Source organism: Morus notabilis, unplaced genomic scaffold (genome assembly GCF_000414095.1).
Source record: "Morus notabilis unplaced genomic scaffold, ASM41409v2 Scaffold28, whole genome shotgun sequence".
In the NCBI taxonomy this organism is placed as follows: Eukaryota; Viridiplantae; Streptophyta; class Magnoliopsida; order Rosales; family Moraceae; genus Morus; species Morus notabilis.
In genome coordinates this window covers 241,075-268,264 of record NW_010361930.1, presented here as the reverse complement: position 1 = coordinate 268,264, position 27,190 = coordinate 241,075, and the positions used below count along the sequence as shown (strand labels likewise).

Below are 27,190 nucleotides of genomic sequence, written 5' to 3'. Positions count from 1 at the left end.
TCACGAACACCAACCGACCATCCTGAATGTCGACCGACCCTCTAGAACTCTGACCCGACCCTCTCGAATGCCGACCGACCAACCCAATGCTGACCGACCATTTCCACCCCAACGCCGACCGTCCTTCCCCAAACACCGACTGATCCTCACGAACACCGACTGACCATCCTGAACACCGACCGACCCTCCAGAACTCCGACATGACCCTCTCGAACGTAGACTGACCAACCCCAATGCCGACCGACCATTTCCACCGACCCTCCGAATGCCGACCCGACCAGAACACCCACGCCTCCAGACCACAACTGAAATGGCATCACAAAATAGCTCTTCTTCCTCAACTAAGATGACTATTTTCAGAACTCAAGTCGACGAGGCAACATAACCTGCTCTCCCTCAGTAACACTAAGATTTTATTCTCTGAATTAACATTAAGGTTTTATTCTTGTTTTATTTTTTTCAAAACAGACCAAGAACATACCAATAACCAACTGAACAGAACAAAACGCATTAAGAACAGACCAATAACTGACCAAACAGACCAAGAACCAACCACCAGACCAAGAGCAGACCATTAACCGACCGAACATACCAAGAACTGACCACCAGACCAAGAATAGACTAAGAACAGACCAAGAACCGACCACCAGACCAAGAACAGCCCAAGAACCAACCACCAGACCAAGAACAAACTAAGAACCCACCACCATACCAAGACCAGACCAAGAACCAACCACCAGACCAAGAACAGACCAAGAACCGACCACCAGACCAAGAATAGACTAAGAACCGACCGACCATACAAAGAACATACCAAGAACAGACCAATAACAAACTCTAATAAAACATTAAAAACATACATTTTTACATATTTTTTGATTTTTTGGGTATTAATAACCATTGTAATTTATAAAAGAGAAAAAAAATTTGGTAAAAAAAGAAAAAACCAAGAACAGACCAAGAACCTACAACACTTGACCAAGAATAAATAATGATGTTTTTTTTTTTTGGAAAGCTTCGAACTAGTCCCGAAGATTGGAGAGACATTTAATTTATAAAAGAGAAAAAAAAATTGGTAAAAAATTAAAAAACCAAGAACAAACCAAGAACCGACAACACTTGACCAAGAATAGACAATGATTTTTTTTTTGGAAAGCTTCGAACTAGTCCCGAAGATTGGAGAGACATTTAATTTATAAAAGAGAAAAAAAATTGGTAAAAAATTAAAAAACCAAGAACAAACCAAGAACCGACAACACTTGACCAAGAATAGACAATGATGTTTTTTTTGGAAAGCTTCGAACTAGTCCCGAAGATTGGATATATATTTAATTTATAAAAGAGAAAAAAAAATTGGTAAAAAATGAAAAAACCAAGAACAACCAAGAACATTTTGGTCTGTTCTTGGTTTTTTCTTTTTTTACCAAATTTTTTTTTTCTCTTTTATAAATTACAATGGTTATTAATACCCAAAAAATCAAAAAATATGTAAAAATGTATGTTTTTAATGTTTTATTAGAGTTTGTTATTGGTCTGTTCTTGGTATATTCTTGGTCTGGTCGGTCGGTTCTTGGTCTGTTCTTAGTTTGGTGGTCGGTTCTTGGTCGGTTCTTGGTCTGTTCTTGGTCTAGTGGTCGATTCTTGGTCTGTTTTTGGTCTGTTCGGTCTGTTCTTAGTCTAATGGTCGGTTATTGGTCTGTTTGGTCGGTTAATGGTTTGTTCTTGGTCTGGTGGTCGGTTATTGGTCTGTTCGGTCAGTTATTGGTCTGGTCGGTCAGTTCTTAGTCTGTTATTAGTCTGGTCGGTCGGTTATTGATGACGTGAAATAGCTGATATAGAAGTTGACCTATTTACTCAATTTATTTTTTTTTTGATTATTTACTTAAAAATACTTTTTACTTAGTCTATTTATACAAAGGCCCAATTTTCCTCCTCGACAACCGGAAATCGGATCTTCTTCGCCTCTTCTTTAATGGGTTTCTACCCGGTCGCTTGCCTTTCGTAGGTAACTTCCCAAGTCTTCGGCTCCTTTTATTCTCGAAGATATTTTTCTTTTCGCCAAAATATTGTTATCGTGTTCGTGTTCTTCTTGAATTTTTATTCGCCAAACTGGTTTCCTCATAGTTTTTTACCCAATGACATGAAATTTCTTTCTTCTTCTTCTTGGTCAAGAAAGGTGTATTCGAAACAGAATGGGCCCTTGTCGTTTGGTGGCAGATACAGTGTGGAAGGAAATTGAATCAACTCATTCAGGTACTCTTTGTTTTCACTTTCTTATTCTCAGACAAAATTAGTATTTTCCTCTAGTTTTTGTACATATGTAAATTATATGTCTTTTTTTTTTCTTTGGTTTTGATGAGCGGAAAATACTTGAAAATGGGACACAGTGACAGAATATCAGTACTCCATGTGAGTAAAAGCATCTCCCTTTTTTTTTTTTTTTAACTTTTGTTTTAAGTTGGGTTCAGATGAGTTTTGATACTAGTTTTTTGGGTTTCCACAAAATTCAGTTTAAATTTCTTGTTTGGGAAGAACTTTGAGCGAGCAACTAGGATTGTTGATCAAAAGTGTGTCAAGAGGATTTCAGGACAGCCTAGTGGCCGTTCCATCTTTCAGGTTATTCTTTATTTGTATTATCCGTTTCTCTTATTGATTGTCTTGTTAAAGAAGTAGACGCCTTATCTCTTTACTAATGAAAACGATCAATTGCAGAAAACAAACAAATATGCACACGCAAAAGTTATACTGGTTGATCCTTAATATGAGAGTTACGTCCATTTTTAATTACCGATGAAGCAGATTATAAGAGAAAGTCCACACGTCTCACACTCACTATCTTCTTTTATTATTATTATTTTTTTTTCTCTTACCAATTTTGTAATCGTAAAAAGTAAAAATGGCGCCCTCTCAATATAAGAAAACCAGGCCAATTATTGGACTCATCAAAAGGTGGAGAAATAATCTTAGCCTATGTTTAATCATACAGCTAATTATGGGTTCCACTTGTGTTTGTTTGGTTATTAGGTTGTGGGAGAATCCAAGAGAAAGGAAGAGTACTTTTGCTTCCCAGAGCACTTTTGTGCCTGCTATTCATTTTTCTATGACATTGTGAGCAAAGGAGAGCAGCTTTGTGTGAGATTCTTCTTGTGCATATTACTTGAATAATTACAAATATTCTTCTCTCTTCTTAATACCTTCATCTGTCTATGTTCCATTTTCCTTTTTCTTCAGTGTAAGCATCAATTAGCTGCTAGACTTGCTGCTTCACTCAGATCATGCATTGAAGTTGAGGTGTCTGATGAGGAGCTAGCTTTCTTACTTTCCAAGCTCTAACATATCTTTTGTGACAAACCCAACTTTGGAATTATGTAGCTAGAATTCATTTATGGCCCTTCCTTTTTGTGGGTTTGAGTTGAGATCATGAGTTGAAAAGTGAATTTATGTGAGAGAAAACATAAGTAAAAAAGTTGAAATTGATTTTTCGTGCGAGAATACTGTAACAAAAAGTTTTGAGTTTTGATTCAAATTGTGAAAAGAACGGGGCTTTAGTCTCTTCTTATGCAAGTATAAGCACTTTCCCATTAGTTGAAATGTCAGCATGTATTGGGAAAATGAGGGAGATTTTGCTCAATGCTTATTATTATGCCCTGAGAGAAATATAACCATTTGCTAAAAAATATTGCTTGTTCAGCCAGTTGATACCAAGAAGTCTTATTCAGAGTACAGCAACAAAGGAAAAACAATCATGACTGTCAAACACAAAGTACACAAAATGAAATCCACTACTAATAAATGAAAATCAAGGAACAATCTTGTAAGATTTCATCTTATCAATCCAAGAAATGAACGAGGACTTAGAATTTCTGAACCCCACAAAACCATACTCTTTGCTCTTGTTCATGCTATCCAATGTTGTACCAAGAGTGAGAACCAAATCTGCGAACCAAAAATTCCCAACTTCTTCCAAATTGGTAGGGACGAGACCATTTTCCTTCACAATCTGATCCCAAACTTCACCTTTATCCTTCATCATCTCCACCAATGTCAAGCTATCCCCATCATCTTCAAATTCCTCATACTCCAACTCAAACTGCTCAGTCAACACCTTCCACATATGCTTCCACTTGAACACATCCCCATTGCTGCAATTAAACGCCTCGTTCTTCGCATACGTGTCGACAGCCGCCCATATCTGGTGCTCGGCAATCAGGTCGGCATCGGAGGCGTCCAAGTATGCCTCTCGTCCCTCCCGAGTCCCTGGAATCCTCAGTTTCATGCCTTCATGTTTACAAATCGCGGCGTAAACACACAAACTTCCAATGATATTCATCAAGCTAGAAGGCGAAAACCCGAAGATCACACCAGGCCTATGCACGGACCATGTCAAGCCCTCCTTCTTCTTCACCTCCTCCACCAAGATATCCTCTTGAACGTAGTAGAAATTCGGCGCGTCAAGCCTTGGAAGATCCTCATGAAATGGAGGCTCATGAGGCTCAACCTTTCCCAGCAGCTCAAACGGGCCGATGTAATGCTTACGTCCGGTTTGCAAGCATATGTGTTGGAGGTTCGGCGCGTGAGGAATGACGGCTTCTAGAACGTTCCCCAGCATTGCGCCGTTGACGGAGCAATTCTCGGCTTCAGTTGGCTGGCTTGACCATGTGACATAGAAGATGTGGGTGACATCGGTGAGCTTGGAGAGATGGTCTTTGGTCTGCTGCGGATCAGAGACGTCGCATTGGATATAAGTGATGGGGTGATCGGCATTCTATGAGGGCTGCGGGCGGCGGGCAACCCCATACACCTTCCAGGGCCCGCCGGGGGTGTCGGAGAGAGGGAGGATCTCAGCCAGGCTGTTGCCGACTATGCCGGTGACTCCGACGACGAGCGCCACGCTCTGGTACTCGGAAGGCGCGTAGTCATATTCGCGCTTTTTCTGTCAAGGTGGCTATAGTTAGATGGTCATTATAATTGTACATATTTTTAAATGTTAGATCTAACAAAGTTATAAAAATCAGGTTATTGCGAGAGAATCTGCTAAAGATGTCTCTTAAAATAGTATCATATAAAAAGAAAACAAATCATCAGAAAGTGAAAATTAGGATTGGTTACGGGACTTACCTTTGCAGCTCGAATAGCTCCTGCCAACCACCAACTCATTATTGTTCTACTTGTTTCTGTGCAGGGAATGACACAAATGAATTAAGGATAATATCTTGTGACTTTATGCACTAGAGCACTTCTTAATGTTTCAAAATCAATAGAACAGTGACAACCTAGACTTTAATCGCAAAAAATAAATATAACAGATGATATCTTGCGACTTTATGCACTAGAGTACTCAACGTTCCAATGCAGGACATTGACAATTTAGACTTTAGTCGTAAATATAAGCGGATGAGTTAGCTTGCGTATCCTACTAATGTATTGTATATTAGGGGAGAAATTATTCGGTGGACAAATAAACAGCATTTGTAATTGTAAAGTTAAATTTGTAAGATAAAAATGGTTTATTAACTAAAAGAAGAATATTATTCAGTAAATAAAAATTAGTAAACATCAATAAAAGACGTATATTACTTGGGGCAGTACAAGATTAAATTCTGAATATATCAAAATAAATGTAAATCCGAATAAAGCTCGGATTTATTAAATTTGGTCGTGAAATTAATCCGGATGAATCTTAGATTTACTTAGGTCTCATTCGTTTGTTTTCAATTCAAGTTGAGATGTGACATTTTTAAAAAGCTTTTAACTGTAGCAAAAAAAGTTAGACGTGATATTTTTTGAGAGCTTTTAATTGTAGAAACTTAGAACTAAAACTCGACTAGAGAAAACCTCTCTCTTCAACATAAATTGTCAAGCGTTGGAGGAGCAAATCATCAAAACCCACAGAAAGAGAACATATACACGGCATACAAAAAATTCTAACCGGACCACACCGTACACCAACACCAACGAGAAGCCCACGACGAGACGAGTCGGGGGAACGGTCAGGAGTCCGGCGACGTGCCCGGAGACGGTGCCAGAGTTCCGGCCAACTTCTGCTCTCCAAGAACCTTCTCACTCTCTCTAACTCTCTCTCTCTCTTTACTTATTTTGTTTAACAATACACAATATCCTATCATTAAAATACTTGCTCATTAAATTAATGACATTATTTTGTTTAACAATACACTATATCCTATCACTTAAATACATCTCGTCAATTTTAACAATATCCTATCATTTATTTTGTTTAACAATACAATATATCATATCATTAAAATGCATACGCATTAAATTAATAACATTATTTTGTTTAATAATACACCATATCATATCACTAAAATACAACTTATTAAATTAATGACATTATCAAGTATTTTTAACTGTCATTAGTTAAAAAGATTTAAAACTAGTACTTATCAGATGTTTAGCTTTTTTAATTGAAATATCCACAATTGTTGGGTACTAATATATTCATATCATATATACACACACGAGATATTCATATCAATAGTATTTTTTTTTAATTGCAAACGCTCATTTAATACAAATACAATTTTAAATAAATCTAAGTTATTCTCTGAAGTTGCTCCACCAGATCCGCATCAACAAATCACATAGTCATTAGTTTGATTGTTTTCAGATTTTGTATATTCAATATTCCTTGTAGATAATGTATGTAGATAATGCTTGGTTGTCTCTAAGAATCAAGAAATAGCCGATCAATGAATTAGTTGGATCATTTTTTTTAGCAATTTAACTAAGAGAAAATAGGGAAGTTGGTTATAGATAAACATGCGGAGCAAAAATTTCTCAAAATAAAAAAACGTCGAACAAAATCAATTTAAAGGGGCATTTCAAAGTTGCCAATAAATGTAGTTCAAAAAATAAGCTATACATGTGATATTTGTAAAAGTCAGCTACATTTTAATTCAACCTTGAAAAAAAGTCATATTGTGCAATTTTTACTAGACTAAAACCAGTCGAAGGCCCGGATATGTATTACTAAAATGGAAATAGTAAAAAATAGGTCAATATGAAAAGCTTAAGAAAGTATATATGCCAACTTTTAGTTATAGAAATTAATAGAGCATAACTTGTCAAGTTATAGTTCATAATTAGATAAGTTATGGACAAACTTGTTAAGTTATGGTTCATAGCCAGACAAGTTATGGACAAAAATGGACAATAACTTGTCAAGTTATGGTTCATAACCAAATAAGTTATGGACAAAAACAATAATTTAGCCTATTTATTAACTTATGTAAACTATTGGCCTATTAATTTTAATTCATCTCAAGTCTTAACCTATTTCCATCTTTCTCCCTTACTAAAATTACCCTTAATAGTCAAAAAGGTAATTTATAAGATTACCATTGAGAAATTGCTAGATGACGCCATGAGGCAATTCGTAGTCACTAACGCTGGCCATCGATCACCAGCCGCAGGTCGATCACCGGCAATGGTCATTATTTGCCAGATTATGACAAACTACCAGATTATACTTCATAGTCTGCTAGAACATTTTATATTTTCAACCAAAAAAATAAGATGTGGTCACTAACTCCGGCATTAGCAGTTGGCATCGGTTATTGGTCATAATCTACCAGATTATGATTCATAATCTGTCAGTTTATTTTTTTTATTTTCAACCATAAAATGAGATGTTGTCTCTGACTCTAGCAATAGGCGCTAATACCAACCGTTATTCATAATACGTCAGATTATGCTTTAAAAATGTCAAATTATTATATCATTTTCAACAACAAAAAAATAAAAGGTTGTTTTGCCTCCGGCATTAGTCGCTGACCATAATTTGACAGATTATGTTTCATAATAGGCCAAATTATTTTTTTTATTTTTTTAAAAATGAGATGTCTCAAGTTCCAGCTGTTATAACGTCGTAAATAATCTGCTAAATTATGCTTCATAATCTGTCATATTATTTTTTTTATTTTCAACAAAAATGGCAGGTTGTATTTGGGCCCGTGTCGATTGCCAGTTGCCAATCATAATCTACTAGATTATGTCTTATAATCCGACATGTTACTCTTCATAATCTCCAGGTTCATTTTTCTGTGACATTGTGAGCAAAGGAGAGCAGCTTTGTGTGAGATTCCTCTTGTGCTTACTACTTGAATAATTACAAATATTCTTGTCTCTCTTCCTAATACTTTCATATGTCTTTGTTCCATTTTCCTTATTGTATTTCGTAAGCATCAATTAGCTGCAAGACTTGCTGCTGCACTCAGATCATGCATTGAATTTGAAGTGTTTGATGAGCAGCTAGCTTTGTTACTTTCCGAGCTCTAGTACATTTGTTTTCTACAAACCCAACTTTGGAACTTTGTAGAGAAATTTGTTAGATGACTATCCAACGAAGTAAAATCGGCAAAAATGACCTTCTATAGTTTTTTACACTGAACGACCACTTAGTCACGCGGAGTCATTTTGCAAATTAAACTTTTTAGAACATTATTTCACTGATACAACTTTTTTATCAAGTCATTTTCACCAAGAGCCCACACCTTCTCATTTGTTGAAATGTCAGTATTTATTGGGAAAAGGAGATATTTCTAGTTGTTACTTGCTATCAGGGAAATTATAACATGGGAGAAATATAACATTTGCGCAAATATTTCTTCTATAGCCAGTTGCTACAAACAAAGTCTTATTCTGAGTACAGAAACAAAAAGGATAACCAACTATGACGGCCAAACATAGAGTACACAGAAGAAATCCACTACTCACGCGTTTATCCAAAATCAAGGAACAATCTTGTAAGATTTCATCTTATTAATCCAAGAAATGAACGAGGACTTGGAATTTCTGAACCCCAAAAAACCATACTCTTTGCTCTTGTTCATGCTATCCAATGTTGTACCAAGAGTGAGAACCAAATCTGCAAGCCAAAAATTCCCAACTTCTTCCAAATTGGTAGGGACGAGACCATTTTCCTTCACAATCTGATCCCAGACTTCACCTTTATCCTTCATCATCTCCACCAATGTCAAGCTATCCCCGTCATCTTCAAATTCCTCGTCCTCCAACTCAAACTGCTCAGCCAACACCTTCCACATATGCTTCCACTTGAACACATCCCCATTGCTGCAATTAAACGCCTCGTTCTTCGCATACGTGTCGACAGCCGCCCATATCTGGTGCTCGGCAATCAGGTCAGCGTCGGAGACGTCCCAGTATGCCTCTCGTCCCTCCCGAGTCCCTGGAATCCTCAGTTTCAACCCTTCATGTTTACAAATCGCGGCGTAAACGCACAAACTTCCAATGATATTCATCAAACTAGAAGGCGAAAACCCGAAGATCACACCAGGCCTATGCACGGACCATGTCAAGCCCTCCTTCTTCTTCACCTCCTCCACCAAGATATCCTCTTGAACGTAGTAGAAATTCGGCGCGTCAAGCCTTGGAAGATCCTCATGAAATGGAGGCTCATGAGGCTCAACCTTCCCCAGCAGCTCAAACGGGCCGATGTAATGCTTACGCCCGGTTTGCAAGCATATGTGTTGGAGGTTCGGCGCGTGAGGAATGACGGCTTCTAGAACGTTCCTCAGCATTGCGCCGTTGACGGAGCAATTCTCGGCTTCCGTTGGTTGGCTTGACCATGTGACATAGAAGATGTGGGTGACATCAGTGAGCTTGGAGAGATGGTCTTTGGTCTGCTGCGGATCAGAGACGTCGCATTGGATATAAGTGATGGGGTGATCGGCATTCCCATGAGGGCTGCGGGCGGCGAGCAACCCCATACACCTTCCAGGGCCCGCCGGGGGTGTCGGAGAGAGGGAGGATCTCAGCCAGGCTGTTGCCGACTATGCCGGTGACTCCGACGACGAGCGCCACGCTCTGGTACTTGGGGGGCGCGTCATCATTATATTCGCGTTTTTTCTGTCATCGTTAGTATTTCTGAATGTTAGATTTAAAAGACTCGTAAGATTCAGATTGAGTCGATAGAATTTGATAAAGTTGTAACGTCTAAAACAATATTCTACAGAAAAGGGAAAAAAAATACTCGCAAAAGTGATAATTAGGATTTGGTCAAGGAACTTGCCTTTGCAGCTCCAATAGCTCCTGCCCACCACCAACTCATTCTTGTTGTGCCTTTGTTTGTCAAGAGAATGACAGAAATGAATTGGATAATATCGTGTGACTTTATGCACTAGAGTTTTCAATGTTTCATTACAGGACAGATTGCGTGACACTGACAGCCTAGACTTTTAGTCCAAAATAATAAATATAACAGATACGGTCTACGGCCATATGGGTTCTATTTTTTCTTCCTCCTTTTTATGGATATATCATAATCTGAAATGATTTTATTTAGTGTTGAGGGTCTTCTAGGGAAAAGAAAGGAAGGGAATCTTGCAAACGACATGGCACATCGGACAAAATGTTGAAGGTCATGAAATTGGGAACTGTAAAGAAGATAATTTGGCTGCCGCAATTTTCGTTTGCTAATGCCAAATTGGATGTCAAATATGCTGCCAGTGACGCTTAGACCATGACCCGTGATATTAACTTTGGAAGTTAATGGCTCGTGAGATTTATTTACTTATTTATTTATTTCCCCAGTAAATAAGTGATTTATCCAAGTAAATGATAAATTTATCGAGTAGTTCAGTGTAGTTTAAAAATTGACTAAACGAAAAAAAATTGAAATAAAATAGATATTAAGATATAGTAGCCTTCTTAGTAAAGCAATTAAGAGATTAGGAAAATTATGAGATAACCTTTTTGAATCAATTGAAATATAAACTTTACAAAAATAGATATCCAACTAATACTTAGCTTTTTTTTTGGGAGAAATGTTGGCTCCTTTCTTTGAGAGATCAAATTGGTGAAATCTCATGAGTTAAAAATTTATGAAGTTGTTCATGTGTTGATTCAACATGAACATCAACCTATCGATCTCGATCTCGAGCTTCTTCTAGATCTTTCCTTGCGACTTGACCTCTTTCACATGCAAATGCTGATTTTAATTAGAATACCTTGGATGCACATATTTTCTTTAACCATTTTTATAACTTAAGGTTAAAAAGAAAAATTAAGTTAGGTGTGAAATTACCATTAGACTTCATCTATAACTACTTTTCCTTAATCTATTTTATTATAATGCACTTTTTTAATGTTATTATGATAAAATTTGACATTTAAAGACAATACTGATAAGTTTATTTTTTTTAATATCATAAAAGGGAACATCTAGGGTAGTTGGGCATATGGGACACTACCTGTTGTGGGATAAAATATTAAGCCCCACACGAAGCAACGACTGAGCGCCACGTGGCATGATCGAATGATAAACTAATTTAAGAAAGATACGGAGTAGCGGTAGAGCGCATCGGATGAACGTCGACCCTTAGCGGTCAAGTATCCTCGTTCAAAGAATTGACTAGAAGGAACAAGAGCCACACCATGAAGACGAATGCTCCACTGGCCATGAACGAAGAGCGCTTCCAGGGAGTCGAAGGCAACGAATCCACCCACGTTCAGGTTGAAGTATGATCGTGCCATGATTTGACGTGCATTAAATGCATGCAGAGTAGGTAGTGAGGCCGGTGGAGAAAGTCATGCAGATTAGTTGAAATCTCGGTGATCAGAGATTATTGTTTCGGAGTGGGGAGAAGGCATCATGGGATTTGATTAGATTGCTAACAACTGGCAGATACGATACAGTGTATATAAGCAGAAAGAATGGGTTGAAAAGGGGTCGAATTATTAAACACCCTTTCCCCATAATTTGAATTTTTCTCTACCAAGAATAGTGAAAGACTCAATGGATGTAGCTCTACGTTGGAGTGAACCACTATAAAATCTATGTTGATTTTGTTTCTTTTTCTTGAATGATTCACGTTTAGAGTAGTTAATCCGAACACACATTACCGAAAATCTAGTATTAATATGTTGACAAGTTTTTACCATCAACAATTGGCGACTCCACTGGGGAACGAACCCAGAATCTCTAGTTTGTGTGTCAAGGATCCAAGACTACTAAGAAATAACCAATGATCATGCCTCTGAGAACAGGGAGAAGTGGCGCCACGAATCAAGGCAACCAAACGGAGGAGAACGTCACGCATCCGGCCAATCTAGCCAACGGTGGGGGCGGAGCTCAACCCGACTAGGGGAATCAACCCCCGGTGAGGAGTGAAACTCCAACCCCGGGTATGCCATAGCTTGACCCGATACAAATGCAGGCCCAGTTGAATGCTCTGACCGACTTGGTTCGAGGACTGGTGACCACCATCGAGCGAATGGATGGGATAAACTTCATGCCTCCTCTGGATGACGCCCCAAGACCACTGAGCGCCGCTGTGGCCGGGAACCAGAATGCTGGTGACCAGTGCGGTGCCCCGGAAGGGATCGGGGAAAGTGAAAATGCCAGGGGCGATAACCCGAGGCCTCGATTGTCCAAGTCCCTTGCATACACCTTAATAAATCAAGAGGAACTTATAAGAATAATCTCAGTTGAGTGTCGTACCAGCCTCTAAGAGGGAGGTAACTCAGGCTCCACAAGGGAAAAGAAAAAAAATATATAATAAAGTCCTCTGAGAGGGAGGTATTCAGTTCAGTTTATAATCACGGTGTCGTTGGGAAACTTGCAAACTCTCACGTCCCGATGATTGCGCACAAGTGGTACGAGCACTCGAGTCCATCAGTAAGCAAGATAAGTTCAAATAGTAAAACACAGACAATAAAACTTTGATAAGACATCATAAATCAGCATAAGCAGTTCATACATATCTTTCATGTGAACTTTCAATTATTTTACGAGTAATAGTTCCTACTTACAGAGCGAAAGCTCATTTCAAAGTATTTATATTGTAGGTAAGCAACCTGCACATAATGTTTGATGGACTAATGGTGAGGCAACGGACGAGCGGAGTGGAGGTTGAGAAATGGATACCGCACGCAATTATTTCCGCAACAGTTTAAGGATTTAATAAAGATTTATGTTGAATATGTCTATGAACTTGTGTTTTGAAAGTTTACAGTATGATTGTTCAGTTCGTGTAAGCTAGCAGGATTTTGAGAAGCAAAAATATAACTGTGTAAATTCAAGCTTTAGAAAAGAAATTATTTTTGAAGTATGAACACTTTGCTATGTTTAAAAAGTGGAAACCAGAATTTGTGTCATTACAGTAAGTTTTAAAAAAAATGATATAGTTCTTTAAGAGAAAAAAACTTATGCTCAGAATGCTACAACATTCTATACAACATTTTGAAGAAAATACTACAGCATTCTATATAGCATTTTAAAAATACAATGCTGCAGCATTTAGACTGCATTTTTAAAAAAATGCTGCAGCATTCTAGGTAGCATTTAAAAAAAAATTCTCAAATTTTGGGAGTTTCAGAAAACATATGTTAAAGTTAGTTACAGTGACAGCCAACTCAGCAGGGTCGTCTGACGATCGACCAGTGATGACTAGGAGGCAGAGACCCAATGCTTGTCAAAAAATGACTCGTACAGGGCCTGAAAAACAAAGGAGAAGCGAGAAGGAAAATTCAGCATCGCCTCAACTTGGGCGTCAGAAATATCCTGGACCTGGAAGTTCGGGTCCATAACCTTCACCCCGGGAAGCAGGAGGCGACCCTTAGGTAGGGGAGGAACCTCAGTGACGTCGGGAATAGGAACCACCGGCGTCCAAGTCTCCCCAATCACCCATACTTCCTCTTTACATACCCTTTTCAGGTGCGGATGCCTCCGACGTAGACCTTAAGGCACCCTCAGAAGGCATCTTCTTCTTGGAGGCCGAAGAGGAAGCGCCAGTATTGGCTTTCCCCTTCGACTTAGGTTGACTGCCGGAAGGGAGCTGGATGTTCAAAGAAGCCATTTCTGTACATGAACTGAAGAAGTTAAGGGAAAAAGGGTCGACTTACCGTAGGAAGCACCAGAACATGGGTTTCCAGCCGTGGGAGGAAAAAAGAATACTCTGGATCAATTTACCTAAAACGGGCTTCGATCGCCCGTGACTACCTAAAAAATACCACCATTCGCACTTCGCGACGTGGCTTAACTTATATATATACAAAAACTCGTCCAAAGGCAAATCCACATCAAACCGCTGACTCCACAGAACCCAGACACCGACGAAGTAGTACCAAAAGTTCGGCGCTGGTTGGGCTGGGGAGATGCCATGGTAATGGCAAAAATCCTTCACGAAGGGATGGATTGGTAAGGTTATTCCTACGGTAAATGCCCGAGTGTACACTGAAAGATACCTGGGACAAGGAAGGCTAGACCTAAAGTTTATATCTGGGAGAAGGTATTCAAATCATCTCTCGTCTATGCATCCGTCTCTAAACGCCCAGACGATGTCTCTGTTCTGAGTCCTCGGCTTCATCAAGTCAATAGTAAATGATGGCATGTCTGGGTCCCCGCTCATAACGGCCAAAGGAGCTTCGACAACTGAAGCAGCGGCCCTAAACACTACTCCACCTTCCAGAGGAGCTTCGACAACTGAAGCGGCGGCCCCAAACACTACTCCACCTTCCAGAGGAGCTTCGCCGCCGTCATCTCCTTCAACCATGAGGTCGACACTGTCGGCATCGTCCCTTGGGTTGGCTGCATAGTTGTCAACTTCCCTCAGAACAGAGTCATCACCCGATGAAGAAGACGTTCATGAGGGCTCAGCGGCAGAAGGAGAGTCCGGCCTCACAACAGACGAAGAAGGACCCTCTCGACGGTTAGATGGTTTGGGAGCCATTGTTTTGGTATAACAAGAAAAGAAGGATAATATGAGCTAAGTTAAAATCCTAAGTCGAGAGGGTAAGGGTAAGCAAGAAAAAAGAGACGATCGTTCAAGCCGAAGGCATATGAGCGCCGATGGTTCATAAAGTCGTCGATCATTCATAAAAGAAGAACGACGAATGTTCAAATGGAACCCATATTTTCTAGCCAAACACCCCTAGTCCAGAACCTCAAAGTCTTGATAGTCAACCAAAAACCAAAAAAACTAGTCTATTAAAGCCCCAAACATACGCGAAGTAAATTTTTAACCTCCTGAACATCTATTTCAAGCCTAAAACAGGCAACAATCCAGCGAAAACCAAGCAAGGAAAGCAAAAAAGGCGCAAGGAAGTATGCATAAACGCGATTGCAACGAGAAGACTTACCGGAGGCTTAAAGGATGGCAAAATCTGAAGATTTAACTTGAAATGGCTTCACGAGACACCAAATGAAGCGAGCGAAGCGGAATAAAGGGTACTAGAAAAATCTGGGCAGAATAATGATAGTTCTCAGGGATATGGATGGAAATGGTCTCGGTTTAAAGCAGACTTATAAAGGGGAACAAACCCTCGACCCCTGGCCGTTGGATGGAATCCTAGTGAATCCAATGGCGGGGGCAATCGGTCAAGACCGAACGATAATGACAAAGGCGGGAGACTAGACAAACGCGATCGGACGGTTCTGAATCCTCCATTCAAAAAATGTGAAACGTCAGCAAAATGATGAGCTGAATCGACGTGACTGTTAGCCTTCCCAAGAAGCTGCCCTAACGTCAGTCATTATTGCCTAGGGGCTCCAGGCTGGCACCACCTATGACAAGTCATCACGTGTGCAAAGGCTCCAAGCATGAGTTGCCTGTGAAGGTCGACAGCACCTGAAAGGTAGCCTCGACCAGAGGGGGGCAATTGTTGTGGGGTAAAATCTTAAGCCCCACACAGAGCAATGATTGGGCACCACGTGGCATGATCGAAGGATAAACTAATTTAACAAAGATACGGAGTAGCGGTAGAGCGCATCGGATGAACGTCAACCCTTAGCGGTCAAGTATTCCCGTTAAAAGAATTGACTAGAAGGAACAAGAGCCAAACCGTGAAGACAATCGCTCCACTGGCCATGAACGAAGAGCGCTTCCAGGGAGCCGAAGGCGACGAATCCACACACATTGAGGTTGAAGTACGATTGTGCCAGGATTTGACATGCATTAAATGCATGCATATTAGGTAGTGAGGCCGGTGGAGAAAATCAGGGAGATTGACTGAAGTCTCGGTGATCAGAGATTACTGTTCCAGAGTGGGGAGAAGATATCACGAGATTTGATTAGATTGTTAACAACTGGCAAATACAATACGATGTATATAAGCAGAACGAATGGGTTGAAAAGGGATCGGATTATTGAACACCCTTTCTCCAGAATTTGTATTTTTCTCTACCAAGAATAGTGAAAAACTCAGTGGATGTAGTTCTACGTTGGAGTGAACCACTATAAAATATGTGTTGATTTTGTTTCTTTTTCTCTCGAATGATTCACGTTTAGAGTAGTTAATCCGAACACACATTACCAAAAATCTAGTATTAATCTGTTGATAAGTTTTTACCGTTTGGTAATGATATGAAACAAAAAATCTACTCACAATACATAATTCCGAACCATCGAATCTCAATCAGATTTAAAACTATATTAGATTAAGTTAACTATGACAATGTTATAAAACATAGCATCTCGTGATTTCAAATCACGAGGATCTTCTGTACTGAACAAAATTCTGCAGAAAAAGGGAGAGAGATGTTTTAGACTTTTAGTTAGCAGTAAGATGGAGACTTGAGAAGGGACGAAAACATCTGCAAAGTGCAAACTACAAATCATGTTGCATGTGTAAGGCTATGCTCCCAAACCATTTTGCACATGCTTTGTCTACAAAAACCGAGGCAATGCAGGCTAGGAGAGGCCAGAGAGGGAATATTTTTATTTATTTATTTATCTCAACATATATGTAGTTTTTTTCTTCTGAAAAAAAACAAATATTATGTATATAGCCCACTCACTCTTTCGTTTTTCGTGCAAACTCACTCACTATTAAAAATTATGAATATATGCTCTCATCAAATGCAATTTGAAAGTTAATAAATTAAAACTCAAATGCTTTAAGTGAGGAAATAGAATATACCCTGTCGTGTTGTCCTTCAGATAAGATATATTGTTCTTCTGATAGGACATTCAAACTTAATATTTTTTCAGAAAAACACATTCAAACTTATAATAGCCATCCTCTCTTTGATCGGAGAAAAGGAGTAGGAAGGATTGAGAGATCTAATGGGTGGGAAAGATGAAGAAGATTATAATAATCTTTTATGCTGTTTAGTAAGAAAAAGAGTTAAAAAGATGAATTATAATTCTCTGCTAAATTACTATATCGTCTGTGTATATTATTTGATAATAATTTATTTAGAGGTGAAATAGTCCTTTAGAACTCAAAGTTGATGGATTGCATGAATCCTTCTAGTAATGGAAGAATTCAATTTGGTGGGTCAAGAAAGAGACTACCTCCCTCCTCTACTTTCCCTCCAACCAAACAAGAGATTAGACTTCTCCCTCTACTCTCTCTCCTACCACACTTACTCTTAGCTAGAAAAAATAATAATAATAACGATCAAAGTAACTAAGAGAAGGGGAAGCTCGACATCAGAGAACTGCGAAAAGAAGAATGGAACAATTTTAGTGCTCATAATTCATAAAGTGGTCATAATTCATAAAGCAATTTTTTCAAAGTAAGATGATATTATAGAACAAAGAAACCAAAGGCAGAAAAAATTAAATACACATTTGGCTATGTATGATTAATATAGAAGTAAGTTTTACATCATCTAGAAGTTACTCAATTTCCCATCTGCAAGTCTCATTTCAACTATACAACATCAGGCAGCTCAGTTGTGTTGAACAAATATATAGTTCTCAGCTCTAAATACTATATCTCTGGCAGTGAATCTCAAGAAAAACAAAAAATAATCTACACAATACATCTCTTTTCCTGTCCCTGTCAAAACGATCTACAACATTGGCATAGAAAAAAGAGACCATGACTGGGATGCACATACCAGAGTGGTGCAGTAGAGAATGCCAACAACCTGTGATTTCTGTTGACAGAGGATGATTTACCTATGACCATTTTTTTGCTATACGTTCTAATAATCTGGACTCCTCTTGCTTTGGAACATGTGGATCGAGGTTGTTAAGCTTACTAACAAACATCTTTGCCTCATCTTGCCGACCGAGCTTACAGTACCAATCTACGATGGAGTTGTACGTGTTTTTGTTTGGCTTACAGCCATGCTTGATCATGTAACGGATCACGTCAACAGCTTCAACGAACAACGAATCAGCCGCATAACTTGCAATAAAGGTATTATAAGTTATTACATCCGGAACTATCCCAGAATCTTTCATTTCTGAGAATATCCGGGAAGCCTCTCTTATACGACCATTTCTACAGTAGGCATAAATGACGGTGTTGTAAGAAATAGTATCAGGCTTCATACCCTTCTCCAGGATCTCCCATAAAAATTTTTCTGATCTTTCAAAATCTTCAGACCGAGCATACATGTACATCAAACTGTTGTAAGTTGTCAAGCTTGGAGTGAACCCACTCTCATTCATGAAGCTCAGAATCTCATAAGTCTTGTTGACCATCTGCCTCCTTCCATAAATTGACAGCATGGCGTTTAGAGCAGTTATGTCGGGTGAAAATCCTCTTTTACTTAATTCCGAAAAGGCACGTTCTGTTTCGCTCAGAAGGTCACTTTTACTGCAAACTAGAACAAGGGTCTTCAAGAGCACAGCATGTGGTTCGATAATCCCGGAGTATATTTCTTCAGCAAGAACAAGCACCTGATCAATCTCTTTGCCATTGGCATAAGCATGAAGCAAAGAAGAATAGGAAAGCTCATTGGGTTTACAACGACCATCCTTCATTTCAGCAAGTATTTTTTCAGACTGTTTCCAAAGCCCTCCCCGAGCCAGTGCTGCCAAAACAGCATTGTAGGTTGACAGATCCGGGGTAACACCAGCTTCCAGCATCCTCTCATAAACTTCCATGGCTTGGTCAAAAGAACCACACCTGCTATATGCACTGATTAAGGTGTTAAACGTGTCCCGCTCTGGTACAAACCCTGCCCTCTTCATCTCCTTGAACACTCCGGACACTTCCGAATCCATCCCATTTTGGCCAAAGACTGCCAAAAGTGTATTCCAAGTGACAATATCCGGTGTACATTTAGAGGCTTTGATCTCGTCAAATATTTTCATCATTTCCGCAAAATTTCCCCGATTACCATGCATCTTAATCAAAGCATTAAAGGTACAGATATTCGGTTTGCAGCCCGCACTTCTCATCTCTTCAAAAACTTTCATCGCAAATTCATCTTTCCCAGCCTTCTCAAACCCCGACAAAAGGGTGGTGAAGGTAAAAACGTCAGGCTTAATCCCTCTCTCCATCATCTCAGTCTTCAATGCCATGACTTCATCCAATAACCCATCTCTCGAATACGCCGATATCAACGAATTGTAAGTCACAACACTAGGAGAAAACCCATTAACCTCCATCTCCCTCAACACCTCGACCGCTTCTTTAGTCCGCCTACACTTCCCGTACACATCCAACAATGCATTATAAGTAACCTTATCAGGTGTAAACCCAGCCACCTTCATATCCTCAAAAACCTTAACAGCTTCCTCATACAAAGACCCGCGTCGACAACAACTTATAAGCGTATTATACGTGTACGAATCAAGAGCAATCCCGGCGCTCTTCATACTCTCCACAAGGCCAACAATCTTACTCCAAGGCATACCCATTTTCCCATACACATTCATAATCACATTATAAGTTATCAAAGTTGGCTGAAAGCCCTCTCCTTCCATTCTATTAAACACCATAACAGCATCTCTATACCTCCCATTACTAGCATAAGCAGTTATCAAAGAAGTATAAGCATAAACATCAAGCTCGAACCCATCTTTCTGAAGACTACTAATCAAAGAAGCCGCCGTCGAAACCCGGCCTTTTTTGCCAAGCATTGTGACAATGACAGCAACAATGGAGCAACTCAAAACCATTTGAAACCCCTCACAATTCCTCAACCACTCGAAAACGCTCAAAGCCAAGTCGCATTTCTTGTAAAACCCTAAACCCTTGATTATGCAAAGAACATCTATGGACAATTGTTGTTGTTGTTGTTGTTGTTGTTGTTGTTGTTGTTGTTGTTGTTCTTGATTCGTATGAGATTGAATAAAGGGAAAAAGGAGGTCGTTGAGATTAGAGGGGTTGAATTTGGGATCGAGTAAGGAGTCGATAATTTGCTGACCTTGAGCGGAGATGGTGGCGTGGTGGGACCAGGGCTTGCCGCGGTTGCCGTCTCGGAGCCGTCCGATGCGGGTGCGGTTTCTCGGGATAGGGGATTGTTGGATGTGGAGATTGTGGGAGAGTTGTGGGGGGTTTTGGGGGTGAAGAAGAAGGTCTTGGAGAAGGGGAGCTATAGCGGATTGTGAAGAAGAAGAAGAAGAAGAAGAAGGAAATAGAGGTTTTGAGGGAGGAGGATTTGGGAGGAGCAGAGGAAGAGCTACTTTCTCCGCCATTACGGAGTATCTTCGTTTCGGGGTTTACAATATCGTGAGAGTTTTTTTTTTTTTTTTTTTTTTTATGGGGGAAGTTAAAGGATTAGGAAAGGAAGAAGATGGTTATCGGGATGACGGCGACGGGGGAGACGTCAGACGTGGCAAAAGATTTTTGAGGTTTTCGTCTTCTAGTGTACACTCGGTCAATTTTTTTCTATAATTTATTTTATATTTATTTATTTTTCGGGTTAAAAGCTGTAAATTTTGTTCTTTTTTTTTAGTAAAGGAGGATTTTTATTAAATTGAAAAAAAAAAATTTTAGGGAATTGAAATAAATTATTACCATGTTGATGAGTTTTGCAGAAATATTAATATGAACATAATAAAATATCTGTTACAACTTACAAGTGATTGGGCGTCTTAAGTATGTGATGCAAGCTTGAATTTTGATTATTCATTTCTAAAATATATATATATATATATCTTTTACAATACTTTTCAAAAAATAATTTATTACAATATACAAAAAAAACTAATTATTATTTCGATTAAGGAACAAAAAAACAAGAATTTAAACTTACAATTCTTTTCAATTCAAGTACACAATTTTATAAAAGATAACAGAATTTCGATTAAGGAATGTAACAACAGAATTTGCAAACGCAATACTACATCTTACTTTTATGGCTAGTAGACTATATTGCATAAAACCATTGCAACTTCACAAATGCGGCAGCATCTTTAAAATTGCATTATAGAAATCTCACTATGCCATCTATCCAAATTCCAACCATACTCTAATTTCTGAAATCCCCATAAGGGCCATAACGATCAAGATTGAAGAATATAGAAGAAATGCTGAGATTCAATTTTAAGTTCTTCAAAGCCTCTCTTGTATTTAAAAATGGTAGCTGGAGGCCTAGATTATACAAATTCTAGCAAACCAGTGCACAAGAGGAAACAAACGCATTGCATCCTAACTCCCCTGCTCGTCAAGAGTGAAAGATAACAAATTTCAGAGAATGCAAGAAGGGGCAGTCATTAATGATATTTGCCAAAGAAACGTTCACTACGTAATAGGGAATTCTGAAACAAAACTCTTACAAAGCTAGTTCTGTAAGAAATACTGTGGCTAATAGCAGTTTTGACTTTATACTAGTATCATTAACCCAAAAAAAACAGCCCTGCATATGAACGATCCGCAAATCAAATTAATTATCCTCACAACTTCTCCATCAAAGAAAGTGGGGAGTAATTAATCCTGCGACTTCGAGAAATCCAACACGATCCCGTCCCTTGAAAATCTTCTTCAGCTTCTCATCACAAATGATGATCCTCTTGTTTTCAGGATCCTATAAAGAGGTCATAAAACACGTTACAAATCTCTATCTTCATATCATGCATATATAAACAATGCAAGTGTCAGTTTACAATTCTAATAACACGATAAAAGCACGATGGTACAACATAATTTCAACAAAAAAGGAGGTTCACTATATTTGACAGTGTCAAAGCTAAGGTTAAAGAAAGTATAATAGACAGAAATATGCTTAGATTGACAACCCAAGATTCTATTTTAACACACTATTGCTACAAGTCTAAGACAGTCATTCACTGCTGAAGAATAGTTTTGTTACATCAATACTAAAGAACTACTGTCAAAACACAATTATTCACACTAATTTCAGTTCCACGAATGTAAATCCTGTTGAAGTTATTGAACATACAACATAGTGCAGAAAAGCACAACTTCAGCAGAGGGCGAGATGGTTGACCAAATTCAAGAACTCTCAGATGGAAAACAGTGGACCATTCACAAATTGAAGGGCTTACCAAAACGCGCAGAGCATAAGAATTGCATATGCAAACGCTAGATATCCACATGAAGATATGGCAAATTCAACACATACATTGCACTGCGGTCATTTGTCTTGTCATTATTTTGACCAATACATAAAAAACTACATACGTTGTCAGGGAAAAACAAAAATAATACAACCACAATCTAAGATTCCAAATAGAGCCAAGCAAATGGATTGCATATCAAACATTCCGCTTGCAAACATACTATCTTTACCGGATAAGCCCGTTCAAAAAGTTAATAAGCCCTCGGCTAAAACTAGAAAAACCAGATTTCATCTCAATAGAGTATAATATAATAATATATTGATCAATAGATTCAATACGACATAGAATCCACTTCATAACCAAGTATAACCAAACTCATCTCAGAAATCCAGACTTCCTCCACCATAATACAGTAGATGAACATTGTTAATAATAACAAGCAAAACAAAAAATCAAAACTTGGACAACGAACCAAAAATATTTTCTTATCCTACAAACTTGGCTCCATTCAGAAATATCCACATACCACAACCTAATGAACAAACATGAACTCATTTTCAAACATAACACAATCCATCCCTAACATACATCAAAAACTCTAACCAAATAACAAAACCCACAAAGAAAAACGCCCGATAAAACATGAAATGACATGTGACAAACAGCCTTATCCAAAAAACAAACGACGAACAGAGTCCACAAACGACCAAAAAACGCAAAACCTATTTCAGAAATCAAAGGGGTTTTCAAAAACCAAAGAAAGATCGGATTTTGACCTGAAGATTGTTCTCCTTAATGTGGGCCCAGATAAGCTTGAGGGCTTGGGTGCGAGAAATCTCGGGAGCGCCGACGAGGGCCTGCATCTCCGGGGAGACTCTGCGGGGCTTCATGATGCCGCGGAGCTCGCCCTTGCTGGTGGAGGAGGCCTGCTTCGAGGCGGTGGCGAGGGTGGGCGTGCGCGACACGCGCAGGTAGAAAGGCCGAGCGGCGGGAAAAGGAACGGAGGGAAACGACGGCGTTTCGGCGGAGAGGAAGGAGGAAGTGGAGGAGATAAGCCCGCTAGAGAGAGCCATGGGATGCTTGCCGTTTGCTGTGCCCGAAGGGAAGGGATAATGTGAGTGTCTGAATACCAGTGACGGGTTTTTTTGTCTAAGCGTGACTGTGGGTGAGAGAGAGATTACTTTTGAACCTGCTGTTAAATCCTGTCGTACTTTTGATTTTCTTTCCGTTTCTATTGAAATTACATTAATATCCTCAATCCTCATTTGCTCTCTTTCGCTTTCCCTCCTTTTCTTCGGGGCATCTTGCTGAATACGGAGAAAAAGAGAATCACCATAAATATCTCTTAAAAATATACGAGTTTTAATTTTTATTATTTATTTTTAATTAATATTATTTTAAAATAAATTACACGAATAGTTGATAAATTCTTTAAAAAATAATAATTTGATCCTTAAACTTTTTTTTTGATGAAACGAACTTTAAATTATTTAAAAAAGTACAGTGTAATTCTTTTCGTCTAAAAAATAACGACACATGAGATATCACGTGGCCCATATTTTAACTGAAAAAATGAAAATGTCCTTAATTACTGTTATCACGCAGCTTCCTTAGAGGATGATCGACATTGCTTCCACCAGCAAACTTGGCCGCTTCGTCGGCGAGTCCTTCCTCAGCCATTTTGCCGGCGTCGCCTTCCAGTCCTTCAACCTCCTGTGGCAAAACCACATCTGCACAGATATCCTCCATTGTCATTGGACCTCGGTCGGAGTTGGAGGCGATTTTGCAGAGATCAACAGCAAGAAAGCATTTTAAAAGAAAGAGAGCGAGAGAGAGAGAGACATGGGACGGAGAGAGAGAAAGCAGATCGGCTAACGACAATCGCTCTTGACGGCGCCGGAGAAGACAAGCACTCTACTTTGCGATCATCGGCAACATTCCTGGAGATCATGGCGATCTCCTCTACCGAATCTGGTTTGAGGTCCCACCGGAGATTGCAGACGATCGGCGGCGGCGACTTCATTTCCAAAGTAAAAGTCGGAAGTGTTGATTGCAACCGTTTGGTGACGTTTGCTGAGAAGACGTTCAAGGAGAAAACTCAAGTAGATTGTGTACGACACCGTCACCAACAACCAGATCGCGAGCCCAAGATTTGGTTCACGTTGGCAAACCGGTTCACAACAATAATGATTGTCGGAGAGATATGAAGATAACTTGCATATTGTTACAAACCCAGACAATCCAAAATCACAATAAAAAGATTAAAAGAAATAATGTCATCCACAGATCAGAGGCAAGGTCTTAAGCTGTTGCGATGTTAGAGTTTGTAGAGATTAATGGTGATAAGAGAGAGAGAAAGAGAGCTAAGCTTTGTATTTTACTAAAATACCCTCTTTAACAAGATCACGTGTCATGCACATGATTAATTATGTTAAAAATGTAAGGAAATTTGACGAAAATGACTACATTGCACCCTTTTAAATTGTTTGGGGTTTGTTTTGTCAAAAAAAAATTGACGACCAAACTATCACCTTTTAAAGAGTTTTAGGATCATTCGTGCAATTTACCTTTCTTTTTAAGTCAAATAACTATATTAACAAAAATGTACTAATAAAAAGTAAGGGATAAAATTCAGACTCGTGCACTTTTATGGATAAGTTCAACCATTTTCTCTTAGGTGAAATTGCGTCTTTTGTTGTCATCCCTTCCGAATTTTTGTGTCCCCCACTTCTCATTTTACCCCATAAGATTTTAAGTCTCGTATTAATGATCTCTAAACATTATAAACATTGCACTTTTGATCATTTCGTCACAAAACTGTTAAAGACTGGATGAAATTTACATGTGAGGTACATATGACACTTTTAATGAGGATAATTTAGTAAAATTATTCTAAAATTTGTCTCAATTTTGGTTCTAAAAATACTAGTGTCTCACTTTGCTCTTAATCTATTGAAAGCAAATTGTGAAGTTAAGCTATTGAAAAAAAGGAATATGAAAGCTTGTTAAATTAGTATTATGAATGTGAAATGTTTTTTAGTATTTTTTTCATGTCAAATACTATCCTACATTTGAATGCTTTACTATAACAATTAAGAAGAAAATAATAATAATATTACACGTTTTTGTCCGCAAATTATATATCCCAAACAAAACAAGTCTAATTCCATTCAAAGATCATTAAATATGCATCAACATAGAACAGGTCTCGTGCATCAACAAATTATGTATCTGAAACAAAACAGGTCAAAATTCCATTCACATTGTTGTCAAAAAATAAAAAATAAAAAATTTCCAGCATCCAATGCTTTAAAAACCAGAATATGACCCCTTGTTGCTCTCTTCATTCTCTGACCAATATTAATTTTAGTAAGTTACCTCCAATTAAAAGTCTGATGTGCGCTTCACATGCAAATTTCATTAATCCTTAACGGTTTTGTGACGTAAAGATAAAAAAAAATGTGCCATTTGTGCAGTACAGGACCATTAGTAACACAAAAATTTAGAGACAAAGTGAGACAATAAATATTCCTCATAAACTAAAATTGAAATTAATCCCTTTACTTTTTGTATTTATAAAATGTACTTTTTTATCCTTTTATTTGTACAAGCTTTTGCTATGGTACTCCGGAAAGGATCCCGCCTACCACGTAATATATAAATTATCTAAAAATCAGAAACATAGCCTAACATTAATTAAATTAAATGTAAAATTAAAAATTTTAGTTATCCAACATTATTTTTGCTCCTTTACAACATCAGATGTTATATTGAATAAATATCATATTATACTTCTAATTTTTATATACTATGTGGAAATACAGTCCTATCTTAATTTTGTTGTTTAAGGTTGTCGCTTGTGGATTTTTCCTCATTGTTTTATTTAGAATACATTTTTCATTTGTTTCTTTAGAAAAAGTGATTAAAAAAAAAAAAATCATCAAAACTATTTCTTGTGCCAGGCATTTGATTTGAGTCTATAAAAGCCTTGCTTTGAATTCCTAAACAAAAAATCTTATTGGTATCTCACAGTATAAGTTGATAATAATGTTATAATGTCATGATTTTTTTGTGTTTACTGTTGATTCCCGATTTTTTTTTTTTTTTTTTTTTTTGCCTGCAAGTTGATTCCCTCAATTAATCAAGTATATTATCATTCGTAAGTCATCTTGATTACCATGGCGATTGGAGACGATTAGTCATTTATATTGACTTCGGCAAGTAATATGGTAAAATATTGATAAATACTTATTACTCCAGCAGCCAACGCAGGCAACCACCGCCAAAAATGATAGGCAATGTGTTAAAAAGGCAACAAAATCTTGAAAATTACTTAGTGGTAATCTACTACATTACTGAAGGACTAGCGTCGATGTCACCGATGGTTACTATTTATTTTGGGGATATAATCTGTTAGATTGCCAATGGTAATTTAGAAGATTATGGTTACTCCAATGCAGGGTCCAATGGGGTAAATTCAGTAGGAACAATTTTGTTGACCGTTGACTGCTCACGTGGAGGGGATGCTCACTTCTAAGAGGGATAGAGTTCTTCTTTCTTACCATCTCTCCTCAAATAATGTTCCCCGTTCAACTAACCTCTTTAGTTCTAGCAAGTTCAATAAACTATTTATTACAAATAATTCATAAACATTGTTTTTCTACTCATATCACTAAAAAACTACTTCGGATCGATAAAAGAAAATGAGATAAATATATCTTAAAATGCATGAGTCTTAAATTTTTACCCTTTATATTTAATTAATACCTTTTAAGATAAAAAATTATATTAATAAAAAAGATATTAATTAATAATAAGTGATAAAAATTTTAAAACAATACATTCTGAATAAGTGATAAAAATCTTAAAATAATATACTCTGAATTCAATAAATATTTTGATCAGATAACACATTCTCCCACCCCGGAGGAACTAATGCCATCAAATATTCTTATAGCGTTATTCTTCCTTGGTACCGATTCTCTGCACCATCGTACTCT

At 38.1% G+C, this 27,190-nt stretch overlaps 3 protein-coding genes and 1 pseudogene across 5 annotated transcripts; 1 reads left to right on the top strand and 3 right to left on the bottom strand.

Annotated features, from left to right (window-relative positions):
• The first annotated feature begins 1,924 nt into the window (after positions 1–1,924).
• LOC21394762 (zinc finger SWIM domain-containing protein 7) lies at positions 1,925–3,485 on the top strand. Of its 3 annotated transcripts, none has more exons than XM_024167384.1 (6): positions 1,925–2,005; positions 2,177–2,253; positions 2,388–2,409; positions 2,511–2,616; positions 3,025–3,132; positions 3,232–3,485. In XM_024167384.1, exons 2-6 carry the CDS (start codon positions 2,193–2,195, stop codon positions 3,331–3,333), a joined length of 399 nt encoding a protein of 132 aa, XP_024023152.1. In that variant the 5' UTR covers positions 1,925–2,005; positions 2,177–2,192; the 3' UTR covers positions 3,334–3,485. The 3 variants fall into 3 exon arrangements, with proteins under 3 accessions (XP_024023152.1, XP_024023151.1, XP_024023153.1); XM_024167383.1 differs by having other exon boundaries at positions 1,954–2,005; positions 2,173–2,253; XM_024167385.1 differs by lacking the exon at positions 1,925–2,005 and having other exon boundaries at positions 2,014–2,253; positions 3,025–3,108.
• On the bottom strand, positions 3,481–10,111 carry LOC21394761 (annotated as a pseudogene).
• A 7,366-nt stretch (positions 10,112–17,477) lies between these two features.
• LOC21394759 (pentatricopeptide repeat-containing protein At5g02860) lies at positions 17,478–20,414 on the bottom strand. Its single transcript, XM_010100770.2, has one exon. The coding sequence runs from the start codon at positions 20,361–20,363 to the stop codon at positions 17,889–17,891; it is 2,475 nt and encodes an 824-aa protein (XP_010099072.1). The 5' UTR covers positions 20,364–20,414; the 3' UTR covers positions 17,478–17,888.
• Positions 20,415–21,360: 946 nt separating this feature from the next.
• On the bottom strand, positions 21,361–23,377 carry LOC21394758 (SWI/SNF and RSC complexes subunit ssr3). The gene is made up of 2 exons (XM_010100769.2): positions 22,967–23,377; positions 21,361–21,694 (listed from the first exon to the last, which is right to left on the bottom strand). The coding sequence occupies exons 1-2, from the start codon at positions 23,261–23,263 to the stop codon at positions 21,578–21,580; spliced, it is 414 nt and encodes a 137-aa protein (XP_010099071.1). The 5' UTR covers positions 23,264–23,377; the 3' UTR covers positions 21,361–21,577.
• Positions 23,378–27,190: the final 3,813 nt, after the last annotated feature.